This window comes from Leptodactylus fuscus, chromosome 10 (assembly GCF_031893055.1).
Source record: "Leptodactylus fuscus isolate aLepFus1 chromosome 10, aLepFus1.hap2, whole genome shotgun sequence".
NCBI classification, from domain to species: domain Eukaryota; kingdom Metazoa; phylum Chordata; class Amphibia; order Anura; family Leptodactylidae; genus Leptodactylus; species Leptodactylus fuscus.
This window is the reverse complement of record NC_134274.1, coordinates 34336821-34364495: the sequence shown is the minus strand read 5'-3', so window position 1 is coordinate 34364495 and position 27675 is coordinate 34336821. Positions and strand designations below refer to the sequence as shown.

Below are 27675 nucleotides of genomic sequence, written 5' to 3'. Positions count from 1 at the left end.
ATATAAGGAGGAGGGAGAAGCTGCCGAAAGTGAGAGAAAGAGGCCTAGTCCTACAGAGGAGCTGCAGCTGCTTCTAGTGAGTGTTCTATCTCACCCCAGTGCTGGATTTACAGCAACACTACTAATGTTAAAACCAAGAGTAAAATGTTTTGCATTACCTAAAGTACTGTTACTATTCCCCCTTCCTTAAGAATCGAGTCACACCATGGCTTCTCCTTTTTTAGTACTGTGTTCATTGTTTTAGAACCATAAAGATTGTATACAAGGCATCTGTGACTACTGTAGAGAGAGGAGTGTGTTCTTTGCTCCCCAGTTCTCTGTTTGCTGCTCATGAGTGATTTATCTGTAAGCATATGTTCACATGCAGCAGATCTGCTATGCATGAATGTAGCCTAATAAGATATGATGCTTATGGTACATTGTCTTTATTTTATTTTTTGCAAGTGTTGGTACATTATAACCTAAGTACACAAGCTGTGGAACCAGTACAATTTGCTAGGTTATAGGCAATCTTCAACTGGCTATTTTCTGGTTTTAGAAGGACTCAATGGGTATTAAATGGATCAGACTGTTGAATTTCAATGTGCCTGATCATTTTGTTCTTCATAAGGTGAGAGGTCTAGCATTGGCGTACCCTTCTCCCTCTCTACAACACATGCATGTTCCACCAAGTCTGAAGAAGTATTTGCCAGCCCAAGAAATGTATTTATCTAAAGCATATTGCCAGCTTTACGTTTATAGATTATCTCAAAATATTGACTTGTAAAGCCCATCATTTCCTTATCATCACCATTGGAGTACCCAGGGAACAAACAGGTAAGGCCTTAACATTGTCATATATGAAGTCAAGATGAAGGTAATGGTTATATTTTACCATTACATTATACTGTCAGTTGCCAAAATCTATATGAAGATATGGGGCCACACGTTACCTCAGTGGTTAGCACTACAGCCTTGCAGCGCTGGAGTCCTGGTGTTCAAATCCCACCAAGGGCAAAAAACCATTTGCAAGGAGTTTGTGTGTTCTCCCTGTGTTTGCATGGATTTCCATCCCATATTCCAAAAAGACATACTGATAGGGAAAAAATGTTCATTGTGAGCTCTATGTGGGGCTCACAATCTACATCTAAAAAAAAAAAAAAAAAATCTATATGAAGAGGACAAAAAACTCCAGTGCAGGGGACCAGAAACCATGTTCCTATGTAGGCCAATGGTGGTTAAGAGAGTTTGCGGCAAGGATCAATATTGGAGCCCCTCCCCTTTAATATGATATAGCGACATCTCAAGGTTTCCACAAAGTCATGAGGATCCGGCCATATCACTGGCTCTACAATGGCTATATAATGCTGTGAGATGTCAACTGAAAGTTACATTAATTTCTATAATATCCATAATTGTATACTGTAGCTTTAGGGGTGATAGAGATATTAGCGAAATTCGAGGAAATGATTGCCAGTAAATGTCATCATTAGTTTTCTATTCTATATATGTCATTTTATTGTCACTCCGCTGTATACACTCACACCACTTCCTTAGCCCATACACATCCCATTTTCTATACAGATAACCTTCTCTTCGCACAACCCTCGCTATTATGTATATATCGGTTATAAGTCCTATGGCCTCAATCATATTGCTGTCACTTATGTTCTTTCGCCATATAATTTGTCATTTTCTTCCTTTTCTTTTTTTAATAGTTGTTGCAAAGATGACAGCAGAAACCCTAAAATGTGTCACCCGGGTAGCTTCACATGGCGGTTGTGTTTAGTGACACTAAATTATTAAAATGCCTTTTGTATTAAGCAATTCACAGTCTGATTAGCAGCGGAGAACATGAATAATTTACCATGAAAGTTGTAATAGGATTATACCTGACCTTAATCCTTTCACAGCCAAAAGCTTTTCAACGGGGTTTTTCAATCGTGATTTCTGTATGTACTTTGTAACTCTACTAGATAAGTCTCCTAGTCAGAAAGCAAAATGACTTTGCTGCGGGCCCGGCAGCTTCTAGGTGACATGTAATAGAATTTTACACTTTAAAATGTACCTCCCATTATCCACTTATAAACCCTATTACAATATGCACCTCAGTGTGTACATTGCCATCTCTAATCTAAAATGTAAAAAAAATTTTTTAAAAATGGAGCGCTGTGTCATGATCAGTGGGAGGCGACTAACTGCAGCACTTTACTTCCTCCCTGCTGAGAGTGATATAGCTAAAATGATCTGAGTCTGCACAAAGAAGAAGCTAGAGAACAATGGACTGTTACTACAGCAGTCAGACATGCAGTCCGCACTGTGCGAGAGCGATGGGAAAGGAGGACAGAGAAATATCTAGGGTATTGTGAGTGAAATGGGGTTATCCAAACAGCAACTGGTGGCTTGACATCCGCTTCGTTATCTGTAACGTGGCACATAATATATTAGATTTAAAGCATGTGAAACAAAGTATCTTTTCTCTCTCCCTCTCTCTCTCTCTCTGTATATATATATATATATATATATATATATATATATATATATATATATATTGTAAGCCGATGGCTGGTCAGGTAATGGAGGGGGTGTACATCTCACCCAGACTACTCAGGTGGGTGAGATGAGAAAACTCCAGAAATGTTTGATCTCAGCAGACGACTTTCTTCTGCTGAGCATTTTGGTAAATGCTCAGTATTGGGCCGGAGTTTTAGGAATGGCAGGTAGGTTCGTAGTGGGACCTGTCATTCCACCCCCCCTCCAGTCCACACTTTGGGGATGTTCTGGCAGCGACTCAGCTGCAGAGAGTCTCCTAGTCAAGGAGGCTTAAGAAGTTGCTCCAGCAGCAAGACTTTGGCAGAGTTTGGCTGGAGAGCTGACAGAGAGGTCATATTTTTGGAGCTGTGTCCTGAATGATTCTACTGGCTTTCGGATTTCTGTTATTCTAGGTGAGGTAACCTATTCTATGTTTAGTTAAAGCCTAGCCGGGGAGGTATTTATTTTTGTACTGTTTCCTTTTGTTGCTGTACTACCTTTTTGAGTGAAAATAAACTCTACCTTTGTTTTTGGACTAAAGAAACTGGACTTGTGTGTCTATGCCACCCCAACTAGCAACCCCAGACCCTGACTATATATATATATATATATATATATATATATATATATATATATATATATATATATATATATAATTATACACACACACATATATATATATATACATAATATGTGTTTGGAGCTGATATCAAGCTACCAGTTGCTGTTTGGATAATCCCATTTCGCTCACAATACCCTAGATGTTTCTCTGTCCTCCTTTCCCATCACTCTCGCACAGTGCGGACTGCATGTCTGACTGCTGTAGTAACAGACCATTGTTCTCTAGCTTCTTCTTTGTGCAGACTCAGATCACTTTAGCTACATCGCTATCAGCAGGGAGGAAGTAAAGTGCTGCAGTTAGTTGCGTCCCACTGATCATGACACAGCGCTCCAGTTTTTTAATTTATATTTTTTTTTAATTTGAGATTAGAAATGGCAATGTACACACTGAGGTGCATATTGTAATAGGGTCTATAAGTGGTTAATGGGAGGTACATTTTAAAGTGTAAAATTCTATTACATGTCACCTAGAAGCCGCCTGGCCCGCAGCAAAGTCATTTTGCTTTCAGACTAGGAGACTTATCTAGTAGACTTACAAACAGAAATCACATTTGAAAAACCCTGTTGATTTTTTATTTATTTTTTTTGTTTATTTTGTACAAATCCCTCCATGTAATGCAGCCTACACAACATTTTCTTGAATAGACTACTGTACATTTCCAAGGAGGTATTCATGTGTAGCCTTACTGCAGAGTAGAGAAATGAAGATTCACGGCGTGCGCCCTGTTCCGGTGGACACTGGATTCTGTATACATTAGGAATACTAGAGGCGTTATGACTGACACCAATGTGAGTCACCTCAACAAATAAACATTATTTCTAATGCATTTATAGCATGCTACAAATATATTAATTTTTACATCTTCTTTTGCTAATACTGAATTCTAATAAGTTTAGAAATTCTTAAGATTTACTACTTTATTTATCTGGTGTTGATCCTGAGTTACAGCCTGTATTATAAACCAGAGCTGCATATACAATTCTGTGGGCTTTAGAGCTGAGGACCTCCAGTATTTCCGCCATAAGGGCTTATTCCAGTACCTTTTTATTGTTCACCTATGCTCTGAAGGTCGGACACCTGGGGATAGATCATCAACTAAAAGGAACTGGAATAACCCTTTAAGGTCTGGTTCACATCTGTGTTCGGTGTTCCATTCAAGAAGTCCGCAAAAGATCAATGACCATGATTTTGGTTGCCCACTGGGACACTATCATGTAACCAATTGGTTTCCAGTTTAATACATAGGCACCTTACAAAGCTATGTCTGATGTTCTTAGGCCCGGTTCACATCTGCATTCAGTATTCCGTTCAGGGAGTCCGCTTGGAGACCCCCGAACGGAAACCTGTACACATTAAAAAGCGGTTACCAAAGAAACCACACGGACCCCATAGACTACAATAGGTTCCGTGTGGTTTCTGCTCAATCTCTGCACGATAAAAGTCCTGCAAGTAGCACTTTTCTCTCCACATGTGTCGTGCGGAAATCACATGGACCCCATTATAGTCTATGGGGTCTGTAGTTTTTTTTTAGCTAACTACTTTTAATGCGTATAGGTTTCTGATCGGGGGGTCCCCAAGTGGAATACTGAACGCAGATGTGAACTTGCTCTTCGTAGGCAGAATTCCTGGAGGTTCTCGGCTGTGAAGCCCACAGCTTTGTGACTGTAACCCTGGTTTATAATACCGTCTGTAACTCGGGATCAGTACAAGATAAATAGGTAAATATTCGGAATTTCTAAACTTATTGCACATCAGTATTAGGAAAAGACCCATTAAGTCTATTTGTAACATAGTGTGGCTACATTAACATAATGTTTATCTGCTACAGAAAATCCACAATATATAAGTGAATGGGCATATTGGCAATGGGCAAGTGCGAGCACCTTTCTGTCATCCATTTCATATTACCAGCCTGGAGATTTGACATTGGCAGGGGATACATCGGGATTGGATGTGATCTACAGTAACAACATGGTGGATCAGATTTGTACAAATGTTATCCACATGAGACTACAAGCTGTAGAACAAACTGACCTGCAGCATATCAATAATTGTAGCTGCATCTTTCAACTTTTGCAATGTGAAGGCATACTACGCTGTAGCACACACCACCATTCTAGGTGCTATTTGCATTGTGGACATTCAGGGGAATACAATGTTGAATTTCCCCATCTAATATATAAGCTTCATGTTTGCATTAAGTGGCCGTGGCCTTTAGAGTTTCTCATTCTCAATATGCGTACTCTTCATTTTCGTAAGACAGTCTCCCTTAACCTTTACTCCAAGCATCCCACATAAAGTAACAGTCTTAGGCCAAGTTCACATCAGCTTAATCTGATCTGTCATACAGACTGAAAAACTCATGTAATGACCGATACAGATGGAGCCCATTCCCTCGGCATTCACTGTAATGTAAAAAAAACAAGGTGGAAGGTTTTTTATCTTCTGTTTAAAACATGAGACTGAAGCTTCTGTCTAGTTTTCCATTCTTTCTGTCTGTACTTGAACCCTACAATTCATACAGTGCTGCAGAATATATATATTCTTTCCATTACAGTGAATGTTGACAGATAAAGCTAGAACATGCTCCATCGGCATCAATCATTAGATTAGTATTTCAGGCCAGTGTTCTGATCCTATGATGGACCAGAACAACAGACTGAAATAAAGCTGATCTGAACTTGGCCTTAGGATACAGTCCAAATAAGGTGAAGAAAATAAATAAGGAAAAAAAAATCCTAAAATAATAATAAAAACCCTACACCAATACACTTGTATATTTTGATCAGGATTTTGCATCAAGATTTGTAAGTCAAAACCAGGATAATTAAAAAGTTTTGCAGCTCTGCTGTGTTCTGGACCGGCTCCTGTTTTTGCCGAGTACCTGGCCTCTATGGACCAAAGCTGCTCAATGCTATTTCTTGCCAGTCCAGCGTGCAGACCATTAGTGGCAGTAACATGGAGTCTAGGCTCTGCGTGATATAATTTACTATTATATATAGATGGATTATTTGGTAGCTCACCAAACTATAAGTTTGCAAACTGTAGATCCCAAGCCAAAGTAGCCCAGTGCCCCTGATTTACTGGAGATCCATCCACTAGCTTCATCCACTGAGGGCATCTTAAAATTTTATACAAGGTGGTCATACTCTTAAACAAACATTTGTGTTATTTCTGCTTATACTGCCTAATATTTTGGACCACCAGAGACACCTAGTGGTTAATGCACAAAAATTCTCTTTTCTTTTTACTTTTTTTTTCCCCCACTTCACTCTTGGCACATATAAAATTTAGAATAAAAATTGTGTGTTGTTTTGAACATATTGGCCCAGATTTATCACAGTAACCAGTCTAATACACCAGATTTATCACAGTGGTGGATGCTGGAGGATACATCTGGAATATTTTAAGGCTGTCTTATCCACACTTATACCAACTTTTCAGTAGGTTTACTTTAGGACAGGATTTTCAGACTCCCTTTTTTTTTTTTTTTTTTTTTTTATGTAGATTGTGAGCCCCACATAGAGCTCACAATGTACATTTTTTCCAATCAGTATGTCTTTGGAATATGGGATGGAAATCCATGCAAACACGGGTAGAACATACAAACTCCTTGCAGATGTTTTTTTGCCCTTGGCGGGATTTGAACACCAGGACTCCAGCGTTGCAAGGGTGCAGTGCTAACCACTGAGCCAACGTGTGGCCCCCAGGGTTTTCGGACTCCATTTTGGCACATTGTGACACCTTTAAACTATGCTGATTGAAAAATTTTAGACCAAATTAGATGGCCTACGTTGACCCAAAGATGCGGCATTTTTTTAGACCATTCTCAATATATAGATCTACAACTCAGCGATATTAAAGGGGCTTTCTAAGGCTGGATTCACACCTGTGTTGGAGTCTCCGTAGAAGACAGAAACCGTTTAAAATTGGCAAAGAGAAAAGTCTTGCAAGGAGTCTATGGTGTCCGCGGGTTTCCATGCCTAAACACTTTTTAAGTGGACAAAGTCTCCGCCTTTTGGGTCCCCATTTGGATGCAAAGGACCCAAACCTGAACGCTAGTGTGAACCTTGCATAACACTAGATATTGATATGTTGTCCTTCAGATTGGTCATCTATATCAGAGCAACTGACACCCAGCACCTCTACTGACCAGCTGCTGGACACTGCATGGTGTGCGGAACCAAAATACTGCTCTGTACACTGTGTAATGGCTGTTTCCATTCAATATGTCAGTCTAGCCTTGAATAACTTCTTTAACACAAAATGTCTTTGAAGCTTTGCAGCTGGTGTATGAGATCAAAGTACTCCCCAGCTACCAAACAGGAGACCTAATATAAATAATGTGTGTGTGTGTGTGTGTGTGTGTGTGTGTGTGTGTGTGTGTGTGTATAAATATTTATATACATACACACACACACACACACACACACACATACATGTAGAGTATGTGTCGCTAGAACTTTCATGCAGATTCTCCCGGGTTTAGTTTTCTGCGATTTTTGGCACATCTCTATGTCCATGACCTGCTATGTGCCCGAGTCACAACTATCCCCATAAAGACATAGTAAAAAGCACACTAATGATAAATGACCCCTAATAGTTAACCAAAGGCAGGCCCATCCTGGTTCATCTAGTAGGACTCTTCTATGGCTACTTGTCTTACTGTAATAAACCTCTAAACACTCCCAACACCCCAGAAAGTCCTATAATAACTGCTGACTCCATTATGTGATACAGTATCAGGTCTATACATTCTCTATCCAGCTCCAGAAAGTTCTGTAGATAGCGATCTTGTGAAATGTGAGTTGGAGAAGTTTGATGTGAACAGTAGAGGGAGACACAGGACCAGCCATCTTCAATAAAATAGTCTGGCTAGGGGCCTCGGATGTAGGAAGTCGCTCTGAGGGATGAATATTATAGAATCTGGGCCCTTCAAATTCTGGAGATGTAGAATACTCTTAGGGCTCATTCACACTTCTTTGTAACAATATAGGATGCTTAGTTTTGTTTAGAATTTGTTGCATTTTTATTCCTTGTGTGTCTTCTGAGATGACCATTAATCGTTAATGTCTTTATTTTAGATGAATGTATTAGCTATTCACGATATCGAATCATGTTCCATTTCCAAATAGCAATAATTCAGGTAGTGGTTTTCTTCTCATTGCCTGCATTATATCTATATACGGCATTCGAGCGTATTCACACTACTTACAGTTAATAGTCCTATGGAAGAATGTAAAGCAGAATGCGCAGCAGAAATCTGTGGCTGACCCTTGTGTAGTGGTATATGTCACTGATTCACAGACAGATAAGCCACATTCAATGGTGTTCATATGCATGTGGCGCCCAGGAACAACATTTGCAAGGAGTTTGTATGTTCTCCCCGTGTTTGCGTGGATTTCCTCCCATCCTATAAAGACATACTGATAGGAAAAAAAAAAGCGCTACATTGTGATCTCAATATGGGGCTCACAATCTACAGTTAAAAAAAAAAAAAATGCCGCAAAATCTGCACTAAAAAAAACCTGTTTTTGCAACGTGGGGCCTTAGGCTAAGGTTGGATTCACACCTACGCTCAGTGGAAACACCGCAGGAAAAATTACTGCGTTTTACAGTCAGGGCAAAGTGGATGGGATTCTAGTGAATCCCATGCCCACTCTGCAGTAAAAACCGTGGTGCGGACATGCTGAGATTTTCCAAACAGGTGCGTTTTTGGAAATCGCAGCATGTCTATACCTATGGAAACTCTGGCGGTTTCCCCATAGGTATAATTATAACAGAAAGTTCCCAAAGCAAACCTCTGCAAACTTTGTGTCTAAACCACTGCGGGAAGAAAAGAGATGCATTGTCACCACGTTTTTTCCCGCAGCGCTTTTCCCGTGGGGCTTCGGCCTAAAGGGGTTTTTAGTTTTAAGAGTAAGTTAACACAGCAATTGTTGCTGTGGGACCCGTTATACAAAATCCACTGTGGACCTTTCACCACCTACAGCACCTCTACCCAAGAATAATTTCTGTTAATTGTCAGGTGGGTGGTCCTGAGTGGGAGTAGATTGTCTTAGACCACCCACTTGACAGAAGGAAACCTATTCAGTATATTGGGTGCTGAATCTGAAAGCATCAATTGCTCAGGAACGGTGGGGGCTATAGAAGAAATTCCAACTGTGCCGGAATTGGAGAAGCAGTTCCTATTTGATCATCTATAGAGTTGGGCTTGGTGGAGGTGGCGAAAGGTCTGCTTTAAGGGACAACTTTCCATATGATTCTAGAGATGTTCCTTTTGGATTTCGGTACATAACATATTTTGTGAGCATTCCCTTAGAAACATGCCGTGCACTAATAATGAAGTGAATGACATGGCTGCATTAATAACACTTGTAAGTCACACTCCGTCCTGTAAACATCCGTAGAAGTCTAAGCTGATATTGTAGAATTTTCCTGACGTGTGACCTCATAGTAATTACCAGTGCGGCGGCCGCTTCACTTGCTGCATTAGCTCGTGCTCCCTGAATATGACAAATGCCAGATATCCAAGTTTCTTTCCCTCCCCACCAAGCCGCTTTCTCTTTGGCTTGCTGAAGGGAAGAAGTTTCACATAAACTTAAGAGGTGAAGCAGCACGATGTGAAATTCAGCAGAGAGAGTCAGACTTGGCTGGAAATATTGTTTCTTTTTTGTCTATATTGCGTCTCTGGAGGAGCAGGCGTCTTGTTCAACTTGGGATTTTTTTATTTTTTTTTTTTATTTTTTTTTTACATTTATTCCTTTCACATTGGATGGATTTGCGGACCCTTCAGAGGTACTGAACAGTAACGCGCTGCATAATGTAAGATTAAGGTTAGTGACAGGACAGAGGATGGTACTGGGGTGTCACCAATAGTCACAATGACTTTTTTAATGTTTTGTTGGTTTAGACCGCTGGTCTGCAAACTGTGGTTTTTCCACTGCGAGTCTAGACTTTTAGGATCCTTTCTGTACTAAATATTTTGGTGGCCATTGTATGTTTCTATGTAATATATGCATTGGTATATTCTATGGAATATTTATGTAAGGTTCTCCATGGGCTGTGTCTGGTATTGCTCATGGACAAAAATAGTGCACACCTGTTTGGGGGTTTTCGTGGGTTTTTTTTTTTTTATTTTGTGTGTAATAAGTTTAGATTTTGACCACTAAAGCGACAGATTTCGAACATTCCCTTGTACATAAATCGTTAACGCTTTTGTAATAAAACGTTAATTTTGCATAATAATAATATATTTATATAGCGCCAACATATTCCGCAGCACTTTACAAAATGTAGGGTTCAAGTACAGACAGTCAGATGGTCAATTCACTCAAAAGAAATGAAGGCCCTGCTCACAAGAGCTTACAATCTATGGAGGTAACGTTTGTGCTTCTACGCCACCTTCATATTCGTGTGGTCATTGGCCATCATACGTGGATGGGGCAGTTGTCCATGATCTAGCTCAGGGATAGGGAACGTACGGCTCTCCAGCTGTTGCAAAACTACAACTCCCAGCATGGATACTTGCTCTGCTGTTCTTGGAACTCCCATGGAAGTGAATGGAGCATGATGGGAGTTGTAGTTTCACAGCAGCTGGAGAGCCAAAGGTTCCCTACCCCTGATCTAGCTTATCGGAGAAGACTAAAGCTCTCCTCACATTTGCCATGTTCATTTCTGTTGTTCTGCTCAGTCAGAGTGAAAAAAGAGTGAAAAAAATGATGGCGCTCACATACTGGAGTAGATAGTGCAGAATGCAGTGCTATTGTGACAAAAATTTTTAAAGGGTTTTCCCAGACTGACCTATCCAGCACCCCCACTGATAGACTGTTTTCAGCAGCTGATGCGCAAAGAATTAAGCGGGAAGTAAACAGCTCCGTTCTCTGTGTAGTGGCCAGACCTGGTACTGCAGATCTGCTCTCATTCACTTGAATGGGAACTTAGCTGCAGTTATTCTATTCAGCCACTACACTGAGAACGGAGCTGTCTGCTTCCTGTTCCATCCTCTATGTATCAGCTGTGGAGAACATTTTGTGAGGGTATGTTAAGGATCATAAATAAAAGCAATGATAAAGATTAATTTCCATGCAAGCTGTAACATGGCTGGATATAGCATTTTATATGATCTATTGGTGTCTATGTATTAGTAGTTTTGGTAGGTGACGTTATTCTATTCATTGTGCCTGCTGGGAGCTCTAAGCCTACACCTAGCCGGGGAGCCGTGGGTTGCGGACCACATTAATACAGGATGAATTTCTTCACGGATTCATTCTTTTTCATAAAATATTCTCCAGACTGTAAGCGCAGTTCTCGAATGTGCACAATTTTTCTCTCTATAATAGAAGCGCTTCATTTAGCAGATGGCGAACAATCTGTAGATAATGTAGCGACAATGCATGGTGTGTGTATGATAATTATGTATATTTTAATTAAAGTTTCTTTACTTTGCCATATTTATCGGATAGAAAACAATACTGGTGGCAGTCAGCCTTCTAATATAGCTTTTACTTTCAATTATTTTTTTATTGTGTCTATATTACTCTATTAATATGGCGCTTTTCCACGCTCTATACTCTTAACTGTTAGGGTACATCAATACAAAATGGAGATGCCACATATGCACTGCCCTCTCCATTCACTGGTATGAGAGTTCTGGACGTACCCAAGCAGGCGGCCATTGTTTGTGATTGTCAGTGACCCCCCCCCCCCCCCCCCCCTGTCATACATGGCTAAGGATATGACCTGCAAAATTTTAAGAGGATCCCGGAAAAAAATATACTGCAAAGTGGGAGTGTTACAACTGTATAGCACTATACACGTTATATACACTGCATGTAGGAGCAGAACAAACTCATCCATGGATAGATATTTTCTCTTTTCATATTTTCCGTCTACTTTTTCTGTGGTTGAATTTGATGGCCGTGACACTTTCTTTTTACCGAGCGCTCTTGTATCTTGGAGGTCATTTGTACCAGTTCTTGACAGGTTTATATGTACTAGTAACTGCTTTCATTGTTCCCTTATCTGTCAGTATCTAACATGGCTGCAGCAGGGAAACCCTATTATGTGCAGTGGACAAACCAGGCCTGATTGAGTGGTGGTACGGCAAGAAGCTTCACCGGTCTCCATACTGAACCCGCACTTCACTTTCATATCTATGTGTCCACTTGTAACTTATAACACTATTGAGCATGGTGATGTCTGCAACCAAACCTACAAAAAGTGAAGGAAGGGATAAATGATCCTAACACTCTGGAGATGCCCTTCTCTTATTATATGTATTGCTCTCATCATTACATATAGGCCCATTCAATAGTTGTAAACATTCTGCAGTATTCTGCATGTTTCCTATTCTTCTATATCTTTGGTTGACTTTGGTTTCTCCCATAGTTTTTGTTCTTCCAACATGGTCTCCGTTCCAGTAGCCAGGACTGTAGTTGGACATTTCTTCACTCAGGCAACAGATCCAGCAGGTTGCTACCTATACACATACCTAGAATATTTAAGAATAGAATATAACGTTTATGTATACAGTATTGTGCAAAACTTTTAGACAGGTGAGGGAAAAATACAGCAAAGTAAAAGAAGCTTCAAAAATAAGTGTTAATAGAGATGAGCGAACACTGTTCAGATCAGCCGTCCGGAACAGCACGCTCCCATAGAAATGAATGGAAGCAACTGGCACGGCGACCGGCCGCCGGCAAAGTGTACGTGCCAGGTGCTTCCATTCATTTCTATGGGAGCGTGCTGTTCGGAACGGCTGATCCGAACAGTGTTCGCTCATCTCTAATAATAGTTTAATTCTGTCAATTAACAAAATGAAGTGAATGAAGAAAAGAGAAATGTAAATCCCTTAATACTTGGTGTGACCACCTTTTGCCTTCCATCAATTCTTCTAGGTAGACTTTTTGAAGGAACTTGGCAGGGAGGTTGTTCCAAATGTCTTGGAGAACGAAGTACAGATATCCTGTGGATGTAGACGTGTTGAAATCCTTCTGTCTCTTCATATAATACCAGACAGACTGGATGATGTTGTGATCAGGGCTCTGTGGCGGCCATATCATCACTTCCAGAACTTTTTGTTCTTCTTTAGGATTAAGATTGCTATTAATGACATTGGCTGTATGCTTGGGGTCATTATCTCCATCAGAATGGTATTTCCCAGGCAAAAATTTCAAAGCAGACTGGGGATCGGAGATGTGCTGTTCAAGCTCTTTTGAAGAAGAAGCAAGAAAGAGGCAAATTTGAGCACAGTAAACACAGGGGTCGACCAAGTGCAACAGATGAGAGGCATTGTGCTTAGTTTTCTTCAAAATCACAAGATTTCCATCAGTGGTTTACGCTCAAAACTGGCATAAAACGGGGGACCCAAGTACACCTATCTACGGTTTGAAAAAGTCTGTCTGTCTTGGATTGCATGAAGACACAGATATCTTTGCACCATGTTAGCCGGTGGATATGAAATATAGTTTACCTGACGAAGGGGCCTAGCAGCCTCGAAAGCTTGCAATCTGTCATCATTTTAGTTAGCCATTAAAAAAGGTATCAACTGCTGAAGACTCCTATATATATATATATATATATATATATATATATATATATATATATATATATATATATATATACTGTGTATGTGTGTAATATATATATATATATTTGAAGAGACAGAAGGATTGGAGCAAGCCCATATCCATAGAAAGTGTGTGCTTAGTTCTCCAAGATGTTTGGAACAACCTCCCTGCCAAGTTCCTTCAAAAACTGTCTGCAAGTACCGAGAAGAATTGATGGAAGGCAAATGTCTCACCAAATATTGATGGCGTTTAGATTTGTTTTTTTTTTGTGATTTGACAATAATAAACTCTTCATGTCTACAGGTTTCTTATTGTCTTTGTGCTCAGTGAATATATTCAGAAGTATGTAGCTTATGTTCTGTATCCTAATCTTCTGTTTGTACATATGACATCAATACCATCCATTCGATTCCAGTATGTCTCTTGTCAGAATGTCTGTCTTCAGCATTTTGCATATCCGGAAATACATTAAGGACTGAGTAACTTTGACTTTTCTAATTGTTTTTTCTTCTAATGACTCTTTAAATTGTTCTGCGGAATATGTGATCTGAATGTCTAGTGTATATGATGAGTACAATGTAGGAAAACTCTCAGGGAAAAACAGATCTCATGGAAGAATGACTTTTTATTTCTCCCCAGGGGCTGAAGCGAGTTCATTTCAAGTTTTTTGTTCTTCTGGGCCTATGCCAGATGGTCGAAATTAGAAAGAAACAAATAAACTGTGTCCTAGTGTAGTGGGAAAAGATAAGGCTGCAAATACTATATGGCTCTGTAGATGGGTTTCTTCAATAAAAGTGGTTGATTCATATATAATGTTACATATAGCATATGGTGATCGGATTAATATTTATGAAATCAATTATTGGAGCTGTTGCTTGTGGGTGGCCAAAGATGGGAATTTATAGGGTCGGAATTGCAAATGTGTTTATCCTAGTTCTATGTCATAAACCTAATTGGAAATAGGAGTTGTGTTTGTCAATTTCTGAAAGGGGGGTCCAACTCTTGATCAACAGAACAGTTTCTCCAGACACAGCAAGCAGCACATATGTATAGTCTGGTGCATCTGGTACTGCAGCCCATCTACAGTAAGGACGATCCACAGCCATGTGCAGATGTCTTTCTCTTTCTGATACTATGGAAGGAAATACTGTAGAGCTAAATCAATGCTATGACCTCTTATACAGTAATGATCCAAAGCGGTTATGGGAATAAAATGGAAATACCCCTTTAATTGACTTCAGAGACTCGCCTGTTCCCAGACAACAGTAGTGTGGAAGACCAGACCACAATTACACAAATAGAGGGGTTTTCCAGGAAAGGCCTATCTTAGAATAGGACCAACTATTTCAAAACAGATGGGGTCAGACTCCCAGCACCCCCACAATCTTATGTCTGAAAGGACCGTGGTGAGACCTGCAACCTCTTCTTCAAAAACAAAATAAAATCCTGCTTGTCTGAGCAACTCGCTAAACATTAATGTTAACCTAACTATACGTGTGGCTAAGTACCAACCACACAAGCAAAACAGATACAACTTTATCTCACCGGCCTCAGGGTTACAGGACAGAACCATACACCTCCTTTCACTCCATGGATCTGCACTGGATGCAGGATCTGCAGTCTTTTCTGGCCCAGTAGTGAGCCAAGTATGTACACCTGGGCTGAGGCCTACTCAAGCCCCGCCCTGAACCACACATATGATAAAAACCTGGGGAAGATATATTGAGATTCTAGCACCTGCCTGTCACTATCTATCTATCTATCTATCTATCTATCTATCTATCTATCTATGTATCTGTCTGTCTGTCTATCTATCGCCATATTAGATAATATAAGTTGTCTTTTGACTGCCATATTTGTTTGTTTTTTTGCCTACTGAATGTAACTTTTTCCCTTTTCCATCCTGATGCCATGCCATGATACCGCAGTCTGATGTGACTAGATGCACCTGTTTACTTGGGGTTTGGCTATAATACATGTTCTAGTTAGTTGTGTTCATTTGTAACATTTCTTTTTTATTTTTAAATCTGTTTTTAAAGGGTTGATTTTTATTTTTTTGATTTATTTTCTCTTTTGTCACCACCTATAATTGCTGTATTTTATTGTGACCTCAATTTTGTGTTATTCAATTGTTAAACACACTTGGGGTGGTCTGTTAATGCCTTGGATGGTTGCCTCAAATCACCTGCCAAGTTGGAGTGAGTGCCAGTTTTCTTCATTGTGAATGAGGGCTGTAGATTTTACAGAGCCATCGCCATTGTAGACCACCCAAACACTGAACATAGATAGAATTGTTCACAATTAAAATATTTTGACCACAGTTAATTTCTAGATCAGATTAGATAAGAATCCTGCTCACTTTTACATGAATGGTTGATGCGTTGTGTTGTATGCTAAGAAATTCTTCAGATTCACAGTATTTAGATATTGTGGGGATTCGCTCAGGTAGATGCTTGTAGCAGTGCAGGAAACAGGGACACAGACACTGGCTTGCACACGTGTTCAGGCTTTATTCACATGTAACGCATACACTGCTTTTCCAAAGCCACATGATAAACAAAACAAAACCCTTCTCAGCTGAGAAAACTAACTTAAACGTAAGGAAACTTTTCCCTGACTATACAGGAGACTGGCTACCAGTATCCCACCTTGGCAACAACAATGGGTGACACAGTACCTGCTTTGGAGGTCCGGTCTGGACAGTTCAACTCTGTCAGTGAGGAAAAAAAAAAAAAAAAAAAACTTTATTTGGTTTAGGGAGGGTTTTTTTTAATGGTGTTCACCAAAAGGGATAAATAATATTAGTTTTATAGTTGTTTAGGTTCTTTCTCATATTAAAAAGAAAAAAAAATAGACATACAGTACAGACCAAAAGTTTGGACACACCTTCTCATACAAAGAGTTTTCTGTATTTTCATGACTATGAAAATCGTAGATTTACACTGAAGGCATCAAAACTATGAAGTAACACATGTGGAATTATACACTTAACAAAAAAGTGTGAAACAACTGAAAATCTGTCTTATATTCTCGGTTCTTCAAAGTAGCCACCTTTTGCTTTGATTACTGGTTTGCACACTCTTGATGAGCTTCAAGAGGTAGTCACCTGAAATGGTCTTTCATCAGTCTTGAAGGAGTTCCCAGAGATGCTTAGCACTTGTTGGCTCTTTTGCCTTCACTCTGCGGTCCAGCTCACCCCAAACCATCTCAATTGGGTTTAGGTCTGGTGACTGTGGAGGCCAGGTCATCTGGCGTAGCACCCAATCACTCTCCTTCTGGGTCAAATAGCCCTTATAGAGCCTGGAGGTGTTTGGGGTCATTGTCCTGTTGAAAAATAAATGATGATCCAACTAAACGCAAACCGGATGGAATAGCATGCCTCTGCAAGATGCTGTGGTAGCCATGCTGCTTCAGTATGCCTTCAATTTTGAATAAATCCCCAAAAGTGTCACCAGCAAAGCCCCCCCACACCATCACACCTTCTCCTCCATGCTTCACGGTGGGAACCAGGCATGTAGACGATGCGTCACACAAAGACACGGTGGTTGGAACCAAAGATCTCAAATTTGGACTCATCAGACCAAAGCAAAGATTACCACTGGTCTAATGTCCATTCCTTGTGTTCTTTAGCCAAAACAAGTCTCTTCTGCTTGTTGCCTGTCCTTAGCAGTGGTTTTCTAGCAGCTATTTTACCATGAAGGCCGGCTGCTGCACAAAGTCTCCTCTTAACAGTTGTTGTAGAGATGTGTCTGCTGCTAGAACTCTGTGTGGCATTGACCTGCTCTCTAATCTGAGCTGCTGTTAACCTTCGATTTCTGAGGCTGGTGACTCAGATGAACTTATCCTCCGCAGCAGAGGTGACTCTTGGTCTTCCTTTCCTGGGGCGGTCCTCATGTGAGCCAGTTTCTTTGTAGCTCTTGATGGTTTTTGCAACTGCACTTGAGGACACTTTCAAAGTTTTCCCAATTTTTCAGACTGACTGACCTTCATTTCTTAAAGTAATGATGGCCACTTGTTTTTCTTTACTTAGCTGCTTTTTTCTTGCCATAATACAAATTCTAACAGTCTATTCAGTAGGACTATCAGCTGTGTATCCACCTGACTTCTGCACAACACAACTGATGGTCCCAACCCCATTTATAAGGCAAGAAATCCCACTTATTAAACCTGACAGGACACACCTGTGAAGTGAAAACCATTTCCGGTGACTACCTCTTGAAGCTCATCAAGAGAATGCCAAGAGTGTGCAAAGCAGTAAAAGGTGGCTACTTTGAAGAACCTAGAATATAAGACCTATTTTCAGTTGTTTCACACTTTTTTGTTAAGTGTATAATTCCACATGTGTTACTTCATAGTTTTGATGCCTTCAGTGTGAATCTACAATTTTCATAGTCATGTAAATACAGAAAACTCTTTGAATGAGAAGGTGTCCTAACTTTTGGTCTGTACTGCACATAATTTGTATAAAGATGTGCAAAAGTCCAATCTATTCAAATAGTCAGGAATCCTGTCCATGCTCCTGTTTCTCCAGTTTGGAGATGTGTTTTTTTTTTTTTAAGGTTACCAAGACTACCAATCAAACTGCGCCTTGGTCTGCTAAGCATGTGATAACCTTAAGATCCAGACCCTTTGAGCTCTCTGCTTCACCTGCCAATCTGGGCTTGAGGCGGGGTATTTAATCTTGGCTTTAATACGGTTACTTGCCTGAGATTTTCTGCAGCTAAGCTCCTTGTTTCTCGGAGTATACTCCCAGAATCTTTCCCTCATGTTGCTTATATCCTGGTATTGATATTTGAGTTGTCTTTCTGGATCTTCCCACTGGTTCTAATTTGGCTATTTCTGTGACCTTCTGAATTTCAATACAGCTTGACAATTCTCTGGATACATTTCGGCTATTCCATAGTCTCCTGGTTTAACCTAGACTCAGTTATTACCCCCTTGACCTGCCAGAGGAGTACTGACTTGGTGCCCTCTCTGCAGGTGCACTTACGATATATTCTCTTACCAAAGTTTTGGCATTGCAACCTGGTTCTGACTGGCTTAGGTCCAACCAGCCTTAGGTGAAAAGATGAGGCTGCCTTAGACTTTGCCAACCAAACCAATATTGAGTTATAAGTAGCTGTTTACTTGCTGACAGTAGAGGTATATATCTTCTGTGGAATATCAGGGAATTGCTGAAGTAGTATAAGTGACGTTATACTGTGATCGGACCTCATTGGTGAGGTGGGGTGTATTGATGCCATGATGTTGATACACACCACGTAACTTCTGAAGCCCAATAACAGGACTCAGTGGTGACCCAGGAGGCTGGAAGACTAATGAAGAGAGTCCTGGACGCCACAGTAAAGTTTTTCCCGCAAACACATTAATCCTCCACTTATTATATGCAACCACAAATCTCGTCAGAACCCAGATTTTTGGATTTTTGAAACTTGTTACAATCCAGTTTGCTCTTCTCTAGTCAGTCTGAAACAAGACTTCCTACCAAACGCATCTGTTCTTAAATGATATTGTAGTGAAGCTGTGTCTTAAGCAATAAGGTGCATATATGAAGTATTGGACGTGCGCTTAGACGTGTGAGAGTGCAAATTGATGTCTGGAAAGGTGTGTCAGAAAACCAATTGATTGACGTTTCCAGGGCTCGGACACATGGGGGGAATGAAAGGATTATTGCTTTACTTATTATAAGGCTGGATGATGGAAAAATCAACTGTCTTCATTAAAAAATATAACCTGCTGAGTATAGTTCCGTCTTGTATTTTCATACAGGTGTAAGAACGCCATGGTAAAGTGTGTGATTTTTGTACATAGACCTGCATTCACCACCATAGACTCTGAACCTGCTTGTGTAATGGATGTGTTACATAAATATATATTTAGAAGCACTCAGAACATTATATGACTTTTGAAAGGGATTATTTTAAAAGTTCCTACAGGAACATAAAATAGCAATATAGAAAAGTGTGAACACTCTAGATCTGTAATATATATTTATAATTTTATATATTTAAGACTGTGGCCCCTAGACCTCCTATATGTTGCCTGCATGTGCTTGCGAATATGCTTTTAATGCATCTCCTCAGTTGACATATTCAGGCTTCGTTCACATCTGCATTGGAGCCTCCATAAGAGACTGTTGCAGATTACGCTAAAAATCAATGTGGGTCCGCATGGGGACTCCCCAAACGGACTACCAAACACATTGACAAGCAATGAGCAGTGAAAGCACACGGACCCCATAGACTTTAATGGGGTCCGTGTGCTATCCGCGCGGTGTCTGCAAGAGTCATGTGGACAGGAACGTAGATCATGAAGTACTTTTCTGTCCCCATGTTCTATGCGGAGACTGTGCGGAAAGCACACAGACCCTATTATAGTCTATGGGGTCCGTGTGCTTTCACTGCTTACCCTTTGTTAATGCATTCGGGGGATCCCCAGCGGACTCCCAGGATGGATTACGGAACGCAGATGTGAACCAGGCCTAAAACAGTTTTCTTGGAGTTGAATACTGATTTATTTAAATTATTTTCAAATATCATCAAATCTGATTGAGTGGGGTCTGACATCTGGGACCCCCATAGATCAGTTGCTCTCTGGTTAGTGCCACTTCCACTTCATAGGCCAGTAGTGTCATGCTTATTCACCCTGTGGCCTGTTTACAGTTTGGTCTCATTCAAGTGAATGAGACTGAGCTACAATACCATGTTCAGCCACTACATAATGTACAGTGCTGTACTTGGCATTCAGTGACGGGGTCGCAGTCTCCTAAATTGTGTTGTCTTCAATAAGGAGATCTGTGGGGGTCCTTATCAAGACCGAGGATAGATCATCAATATTCAACTCCTAAAAAATCCCCATTAAAGAACCTCTCATTAAATATGAGAAAGTGAGAAGTCCTATAGGAGAAGAATCCCCAATATGTATACATTTTTGAGGTTTTACCTCACTACTCTTCACATACTGACTTCCGAGTATTTTAAGTCCCAGGCTTGAGCCTTTGTAGCACATGGCGCTTCTCCTGATCCCATGTTGCAGTTTACTGGTCTCGACAGCTGATTATTTTGTGGTTGGAAGTGTTCACCATATCTGTTTTCAAAACCTTTCCAGAGAGATGAGTCTGAAGCTTCCCCTTGTAAAGTACAACCATAAACACCTTCCTTAATCTAGCGGAATACGCCATTTAAAAATAATCCTTCATCTTGGTCATTCTGGGCATCCCAAGCATTCTCCCTGTCATGAGCGAATCAGTGCTGGAATTTTTGTTCAGGACACGGTGAACTTGCACATGTACGTCAAATCTTGTTGTGTGTGTAGCTGGGAAAACAATGGACAGTCTACTGTACATCACATACTGTAGAGTAAGGGGAGTGTTCACATGTAGGAATTTGGCGCTGAATTTGAGGCTGAATCCACCTAAAAATAAAAAAATATATCTCCTATTCAGTTCAATGGGAGGCAATATCTGGTTTATATAGGAAAAAAACATAACTGCCCTGGTCTTTCTTCCTCAAAACTTCCATTGAAATGAACAGGATGCGGAAAATACATTTTTCCCGTTGTTGCAGAATTTGCCATGGAATTGGATGCCCAAATCTGACACAGAATTTGTCAGATTCCACCAGAAAATTGTAATTTGGACTTTGGCACTGTCCAATAAAGGCAAAATACAGTAGCCCCCTTCTTCAAATTCCATGGCAAAATCCACATAGGTTCTTGTCATGCAGAAAAATCTGAAGCAGAAATTTTCTGCTTGACAAATTTGGCATCCAAATCTAATGGTGTCAAAGTGTCTCAGAATTTTACAAATACGTGTTTAAACTCTTTTTCTCAGGAACGTAACCAGATTTGTGTGTTGACAAGGAACAATTAAACATTTGCTTATAGAAAATCTTTCAAACTTTGCAAATTTTTAAATTATTTATAGTTACAAAAACATTTCACTTGTTTGCAAATTTAAATATGGTTATGTTCATAGTAAACCCCTTTAGGCTGGGGCCCCACGGGACTGAGACGCCGTGGGAAAAATCGCAGAATTTTACAGTAAGGACAAAGTGGATGGATTCTAATGAATCCCATGCCCACTTTGCGGTAGAAACCACGGTGCGGACACGCTGTGATTTCCAAAACTGGTGTGGTTTTGGAAATCACAGCATGTTAGTTACCTACAGAAACGCCAACTGTTTCCCCATAGGTGTAATAGTATCAGAAAGTCCTCAGAGGAAAACTCTGGTGAACTTTCTGTCTGAAGCGCGGCAGGAAGAACCGCAGTGCGTTGCCAATGTGGTTTTTCCCGCAGCACTTTTTTGCTTCAGGACGTTTCATGGGATCTTAGCCTTAAGTGTATGTTCAAATCTTTGATTCAGTTTCTGTTAGGGTTGTCTATCATAGAGTCCAGTGGCGTAACTACCATGGTAGCAATGGTAGGCGCTGCCTCAGGCCCCGGGACATTATGGGCGACAGCCGCTACCGCTGCGTTTTTTTTGTTTTTTTTTAATAGGCTGTTACTGGCTGGAGTTACTCCAGCCGGTAACGGGCCCTATATACTTACCGATCCTGGCATGGGGACATAATACTGTGTACCGGGGCCACTATGGGGTATTATAGTGTGCGCAGAAATGCGCACGGGGGAGGCGGCGGCGGTAGGGGTCAGTTGATCGAGGTCTCCAGCGTCGGTCGGGGGGGGGGCATGTCAAAAGTTCGCAACAGGGCCCCGCCATTCCTAGTTACGCCACTAATAGAGTCCCTTAAAAAGTACCTGGCAGACCCCATTATAGTCGGTGGAGTCGGACATGATCTGCTTGATGTGTTTGCGTCCATCATATGATTGAGTGGTCTTCATCCTACAGCATAAGACTTACCACTGAACTGTGTAGCAGGGTCCAAGAATCCTCAGTAGAAACAGAGGACAGACTGAAGTGAATGTAACTATATAGGGTTATTTACAATCTGTAGCCATGGTAGGATATTAAAAATATCGTACAGGTTTATGACGCCATTTTCTGAATCGCATAATTTTTGCCATCTATAAATATTGGAAATAAAATCTATTTTGTTACAAAGCTGTACATGGCCTCTAAGAGTCTGAAAGAACCCCAAGCATGTCTAGACTTCTCTTATCTCCCAAAACAGCGATACAAATGCCCATCCTAGCTCATCCATTCCAACCATGACACCTACAAGAGCCAGCTGTTTTGTCACCGTGTCACTTGGATTCCATAACCAACCATTCTTCCCGTGTTCCTCCCTATATAATAATACACAAATCCTACACCTATTCCGATGACTATAACCAAATAATTATTCTTTCTAAAAGCAGATCTCGAGTAACGGGACGCCGTCTCCAATGTTTGGTAAATATTTTGCTGCAAAGTAAACACTTTGCAACGAATATCCAAAAAGTTAGTTTATGTTTATTGAAGTAATGGTACGTTCCAAAGCCGAAAAAGTAAATGATCTAATACAAGAGTGCAGCCTTCTATGAAAAGGAACAGAATTGGAAAATGTTCTACAACGAACAGATTTTCTGGCGACAGACTCGGAGACTACTTTACACATGTTGGATTAACACCATTATTTCATATATAATCCGGCCGAGGAAACACTGTCTCCTTTTTTTGTCAACAAGGCATTTTTTCCTGTTGCTGCCAGAAGAAACTGTAATTTACCGTAGACATTACGGCTTTGCTTTCTATTGCACATCTCACATTTTTTGAATGCTTTATCTCCGAGCTCGCTTCTATATTAAGACATAAAATTTATTGGTCATAGGTGGCTTTAAATACACTCAAGGATAAATATATTCAGATTGTAGATCTTGTTCTTTCTAGATCTGTAATAATTTTTACTTCTTTAATGTATATTCCTGGCATCATTTCTAAAGATAGAGAGATCACCAGGTCATATATTGTGATCATATTTTTATAAAGACGCTGGCTGACAAAGGGCGTTGCAGGAAAGGACGATATTGAATAATCTCCTAGTTGCTATTGGTTTATAGAAAATTAATTTATATATATGAGATAAGATTAAAGGTTACAAGTACATCAGGATTACAAACCCACGAGAAGGGTCAGGCAATGTACACACTTGGACATACAGTACATAATAGTCCGTATAATGGGACACAAATACAACCTTTATTCGGGTATTGGGCACTACGCGTTTCGGGAAATATCCCTTCTTCAAATGCATTAGACAACTGGCATCACAACTAGGACCGGGAGCCAGTTGTCATGCTAGTTATCTCATGCACTTGAAAAAGAGAGATTTCCTGAAACGCGTAGTGCCTGATACCCGACTAAAGATTGTATTTGTTTCCCATTATACGGAGTCTGACGTACTGTATGTCGAAGTGCACACATTGTCCGACCCTTCCTGTGGCTTTGTAACCCTGAGGCACCTGTAACCTTTTTGATGTCTCCTACCATTGACGTAAAGACAAGGTCGCTGCCACCTTGGAAATGGACTTGTTTGTTATGATGCAAAATAAGTCAGCCAATAGGCGGTGTAAAGTCAGACCAAAGTGACTAACGCTGCACCAAATTTATCACTGCACGAACCAATAAATAAGGTTGCTACATTCACAATGCCTAAATATTAATAAATCTACCCTTTTATCATTCTTTTTAGGGTTAATTGAATAAAAGTATCACAGATGATAATATTTATTAGTAGTATATTATTATTATTTATTTATTATTATTATTATTATTATTTTAATAATAAAATCTAATATACTTGTTTATCCTGCTAAATCTTAGTATTTTTAAATAAGCAACTGCATTGAAGATTAATTTTGTGTATATGATGTCAAACTGATGAATGAATGCTTAGCGGGAGCAATAATATCTGGAAGCATAATTTTATTACTGAGCAGTTTCACGGGTCTATTGAGCTCTTAATTCCTCTACATCCCGGAGTGTTACTCAAGGCTCAGATCTGTTAGTATATGAGGATATCTAAGGCTCAAAAGCCCATAGTCTTTTCTTACTTGGTTTACATCTTAAGTATTAAAGATTACTACAATATGCTGAATTTAAGCAGTGGGAAGCCATCCGAGTCCACTACGAGCAGGTTTACAAAAGGAAATTTGGTGCAATTAAAGGGACTGCTCAGATATTGCTGCTTTATTGCAGCAATAAAACCGCACTTGTCCCATAGGTTGCGATTGGCATTGGAGATTGGCCATATTACAGTGAATGGGTCTGTAGACAGGTATGGTGATATTTATGAATTAAATACTTTTTTTTTCATATCTTGGACAGAGCCCAACGTCACATGTCCATTCAACCATTTTCCTGTGGCCTCTTACACAAGCGTCCATTTGGCCACAGGAAAATAGCCGATCTGACGTGCTGTCAGCTCTCCCGGATGACAACACGCAATTGGGAGAAGAAGACAGAGAGTCTATGGAGAGCACAGGGAATGCCCCCTGTCCTTTTTGAGCAAAGGGGGAATGCCCCCTGTACTTTCTGAAGACTCATTTGCATACAGAAGAAAAAAGAAAATGTACAACAATGGTGGCGCAGATCAGAATAATAAGGGTAGGAGAAGAATAGCCTTTATAAAGATTATTCCAATGTGGTCTTTGTAGAAAAAGGGATTTTAATGATAGAATCTCTGTAAGCGCTAAAGCAGTAAGAGTAGTGCATTGCCATGTAAATCCATCCTAGGTTTCAGCAAAGGTTTCCTAAAAAGCTTTAGGGTGAGAATACATGATGCAATTGCATTCACGCCATGGCTAATGACTCGACAATACTGGAAGTAACAGAGCATAGCCATTGGGTGTCGTAGATGGGAGTGTTTTGGATATGAGACGATTGTAGCCAGAAACACATTGTGTGTGTGTGTGTTAGGCTAAAGCCCCATTTTGCAGAAATGCAGCTTATTTGTTGCAGATTTTGCTGTTTTTCTTATCCATGCCTAGTATTGGCTACAGAAAGAATGGGAAATATCTGTGACGCTTTTATACTTCTCACTTCTGCTCAATCCATTCCTGGCTTTGGCTCAAACAAATTGCAGAAAAATCTGCAACAAAAAAGCAGCTTTTCCTCAAAGTGGGGCCTCAGCAAATGGACTTGCATCTTCAAACTGTAGTCAATCCAGGTACAGTTCTCTGTAAATCGCGAGCAGCGCCGGCTAAGACCCTTGTAATAGTACCTGCAAGTGATAGTCTCTTGTCTGATTGTTCTAAGAAACCATAAGGTTTCATTCCTAAATTGGTCAGGGGAGCCAAATTTACCTTCGCTGTACTGGTAACAACATTGTCTGTTCTTACCCTGGTCAGACTGACCCAACTTCAAGATTCCTTTTGAGGAGTTTACTTTTCCATAACTCATTTAAGCAATAAATGTTATCTACATTCTAAATGAGTCTGAATGAAAGGTTTGTGATAAAATTGTAGGACATTGTATAATGAAAGGATCAATAAATGAAAGTTAGTATGCGATAATGGTGAAACGAGCTATGTAACCTACTGCAAATTCAGCCAAGAATCTGTAAAGTCTGTAAAAATCAAGAAATACATTGTGTTTTCTTGCCCTTGTCCTTTCCTTTCGCCCTGGACCCTTCCTCCTTTACCTCTTTGTTCCTTCTCTCTTATTTTTCCATCCTTCCTTCCTCTATTGTATATATATGGATAGATAGACACATATTACTTTATTTAATATGTAGTGATTAGCAACGGTTTACTTAAGACGTTAGAAATCATGTTAAACTTGGCAGTATCTGAATGGTTACACAGCAGGCACAGATGGTACTGACTCTAGCTTCCCCTGCAATGTTGTGCTACGGCATCACGGGATTCATAGCACTTAGAGAAATCTAAAAATCAAGATGAGCAGACAGAATACTGAAATACAGGGATATGAGTGCAATACATATAAAAAGTTCAGTGTATGGTGGACAAAAAAAAAAAGTGGACTGCTTCCTTAAAGCAAAAATAAGCCAAATCCAGCAGGGCAACCCAAGATATAAAACTCTTCTCTGTTGATTCCCTGCCAGTTTATTAGTAATTATATGGAGCCTATAATCTGGCTGCAGGCTTTAAGAGGGACTCCATACTCTGCTAATGGACTTACTTGTATCAAGTCACAAATCCATCTTAAGATAAAGACGTTAGACTAAAGAGCGGTATATACAGTCTACAGGCCGTCTGTCCACAACTGTGTCAGTCCATATAACCAGGCCACAAGTACTCCTCTTCTAATACAGCTTGTCAGGACTTCATTTCTGCTTTATCTACACATTGAGATCTAATAGTAACCAATAATTTTTTTATTTTATTTTAGGGTTGCCGTGAAGGTCATGGGGAAGAAGACCTTTTGGATTTGCGTGTATGCCTTCTTGAAAAACCATTAAGTACTCTCAGTAATAAGTTTGTCGATCTACATGAAAAACACAATGGTGGATTTTATGCAACTTTGCAAAGGACTACCATTTCTCAGTACATAAGTGGTGCCTTGCTAGAGGCTACAGCACTGGTCGGGGCAAGGAGTGGACCTTTGTTCAGTGGGGCGACTGGAAGGACAATGCTAAAAGGTAAGTTTGTTGCAGCCAGTTACTTTTAATTGTGTCCGTATAGTCACAATAATGTCTCTCGGACTTAGTTTTTACATTAAGTATATCCTGTATCTGACTTTACATTTTAATGCTGTGTTTTATAAGTAAATATATATAGAGAGAGTGCTATCAAAAGCTTTGCCATTAGTAGTGGGTGCTTGGCTTATTATATGAGGGCTATACAATACCACAGTAAGACATGAAAGACAAAGAATAAAAAACATATGAACTACATGTCTGCTATATAGTAAACGCCCTTTCCATTTTGCTTACCTACTATCTAATGGGAATGAGGACCTCCCAATTTTCCGACTGTGGGGAAGTTAGCTGGGTAGAAGCAGTGTTGTGGATCCAAAGAGTCAGGGCAGGGGCACAAAATATGTAGCAAACTGGATTATTTAGAAAAAAAAA

At 40.1% G+C, this 27675-nt stretch overlaps 1 protein-coding gene across 6 annotated transcripts in view; it reads left to right on the top strand.

Annotated features, from left to right (window-relative positions):
- The window catches only part of PLCE1 (phospholipase C epsilon 1), a 172918-nt gene that overhangs the window by 47908 nt on the left and 97335 nt on the right, over nt 1–27675 (top strand). For all 6 annotated transcript variants that reach the window (XM_075257889.1, XM_075257890.1, XM_075257888.1 and 3 more), the window contains exon 3: nt 26994–27243. In XM_075257889.1, the coding sequence (XP_075113990.1) occupies nt 26994–27243 (250 nt within the window). The remainder of the gene's footprint in view (nt 1–26993; nt 27244–27675) is intronic.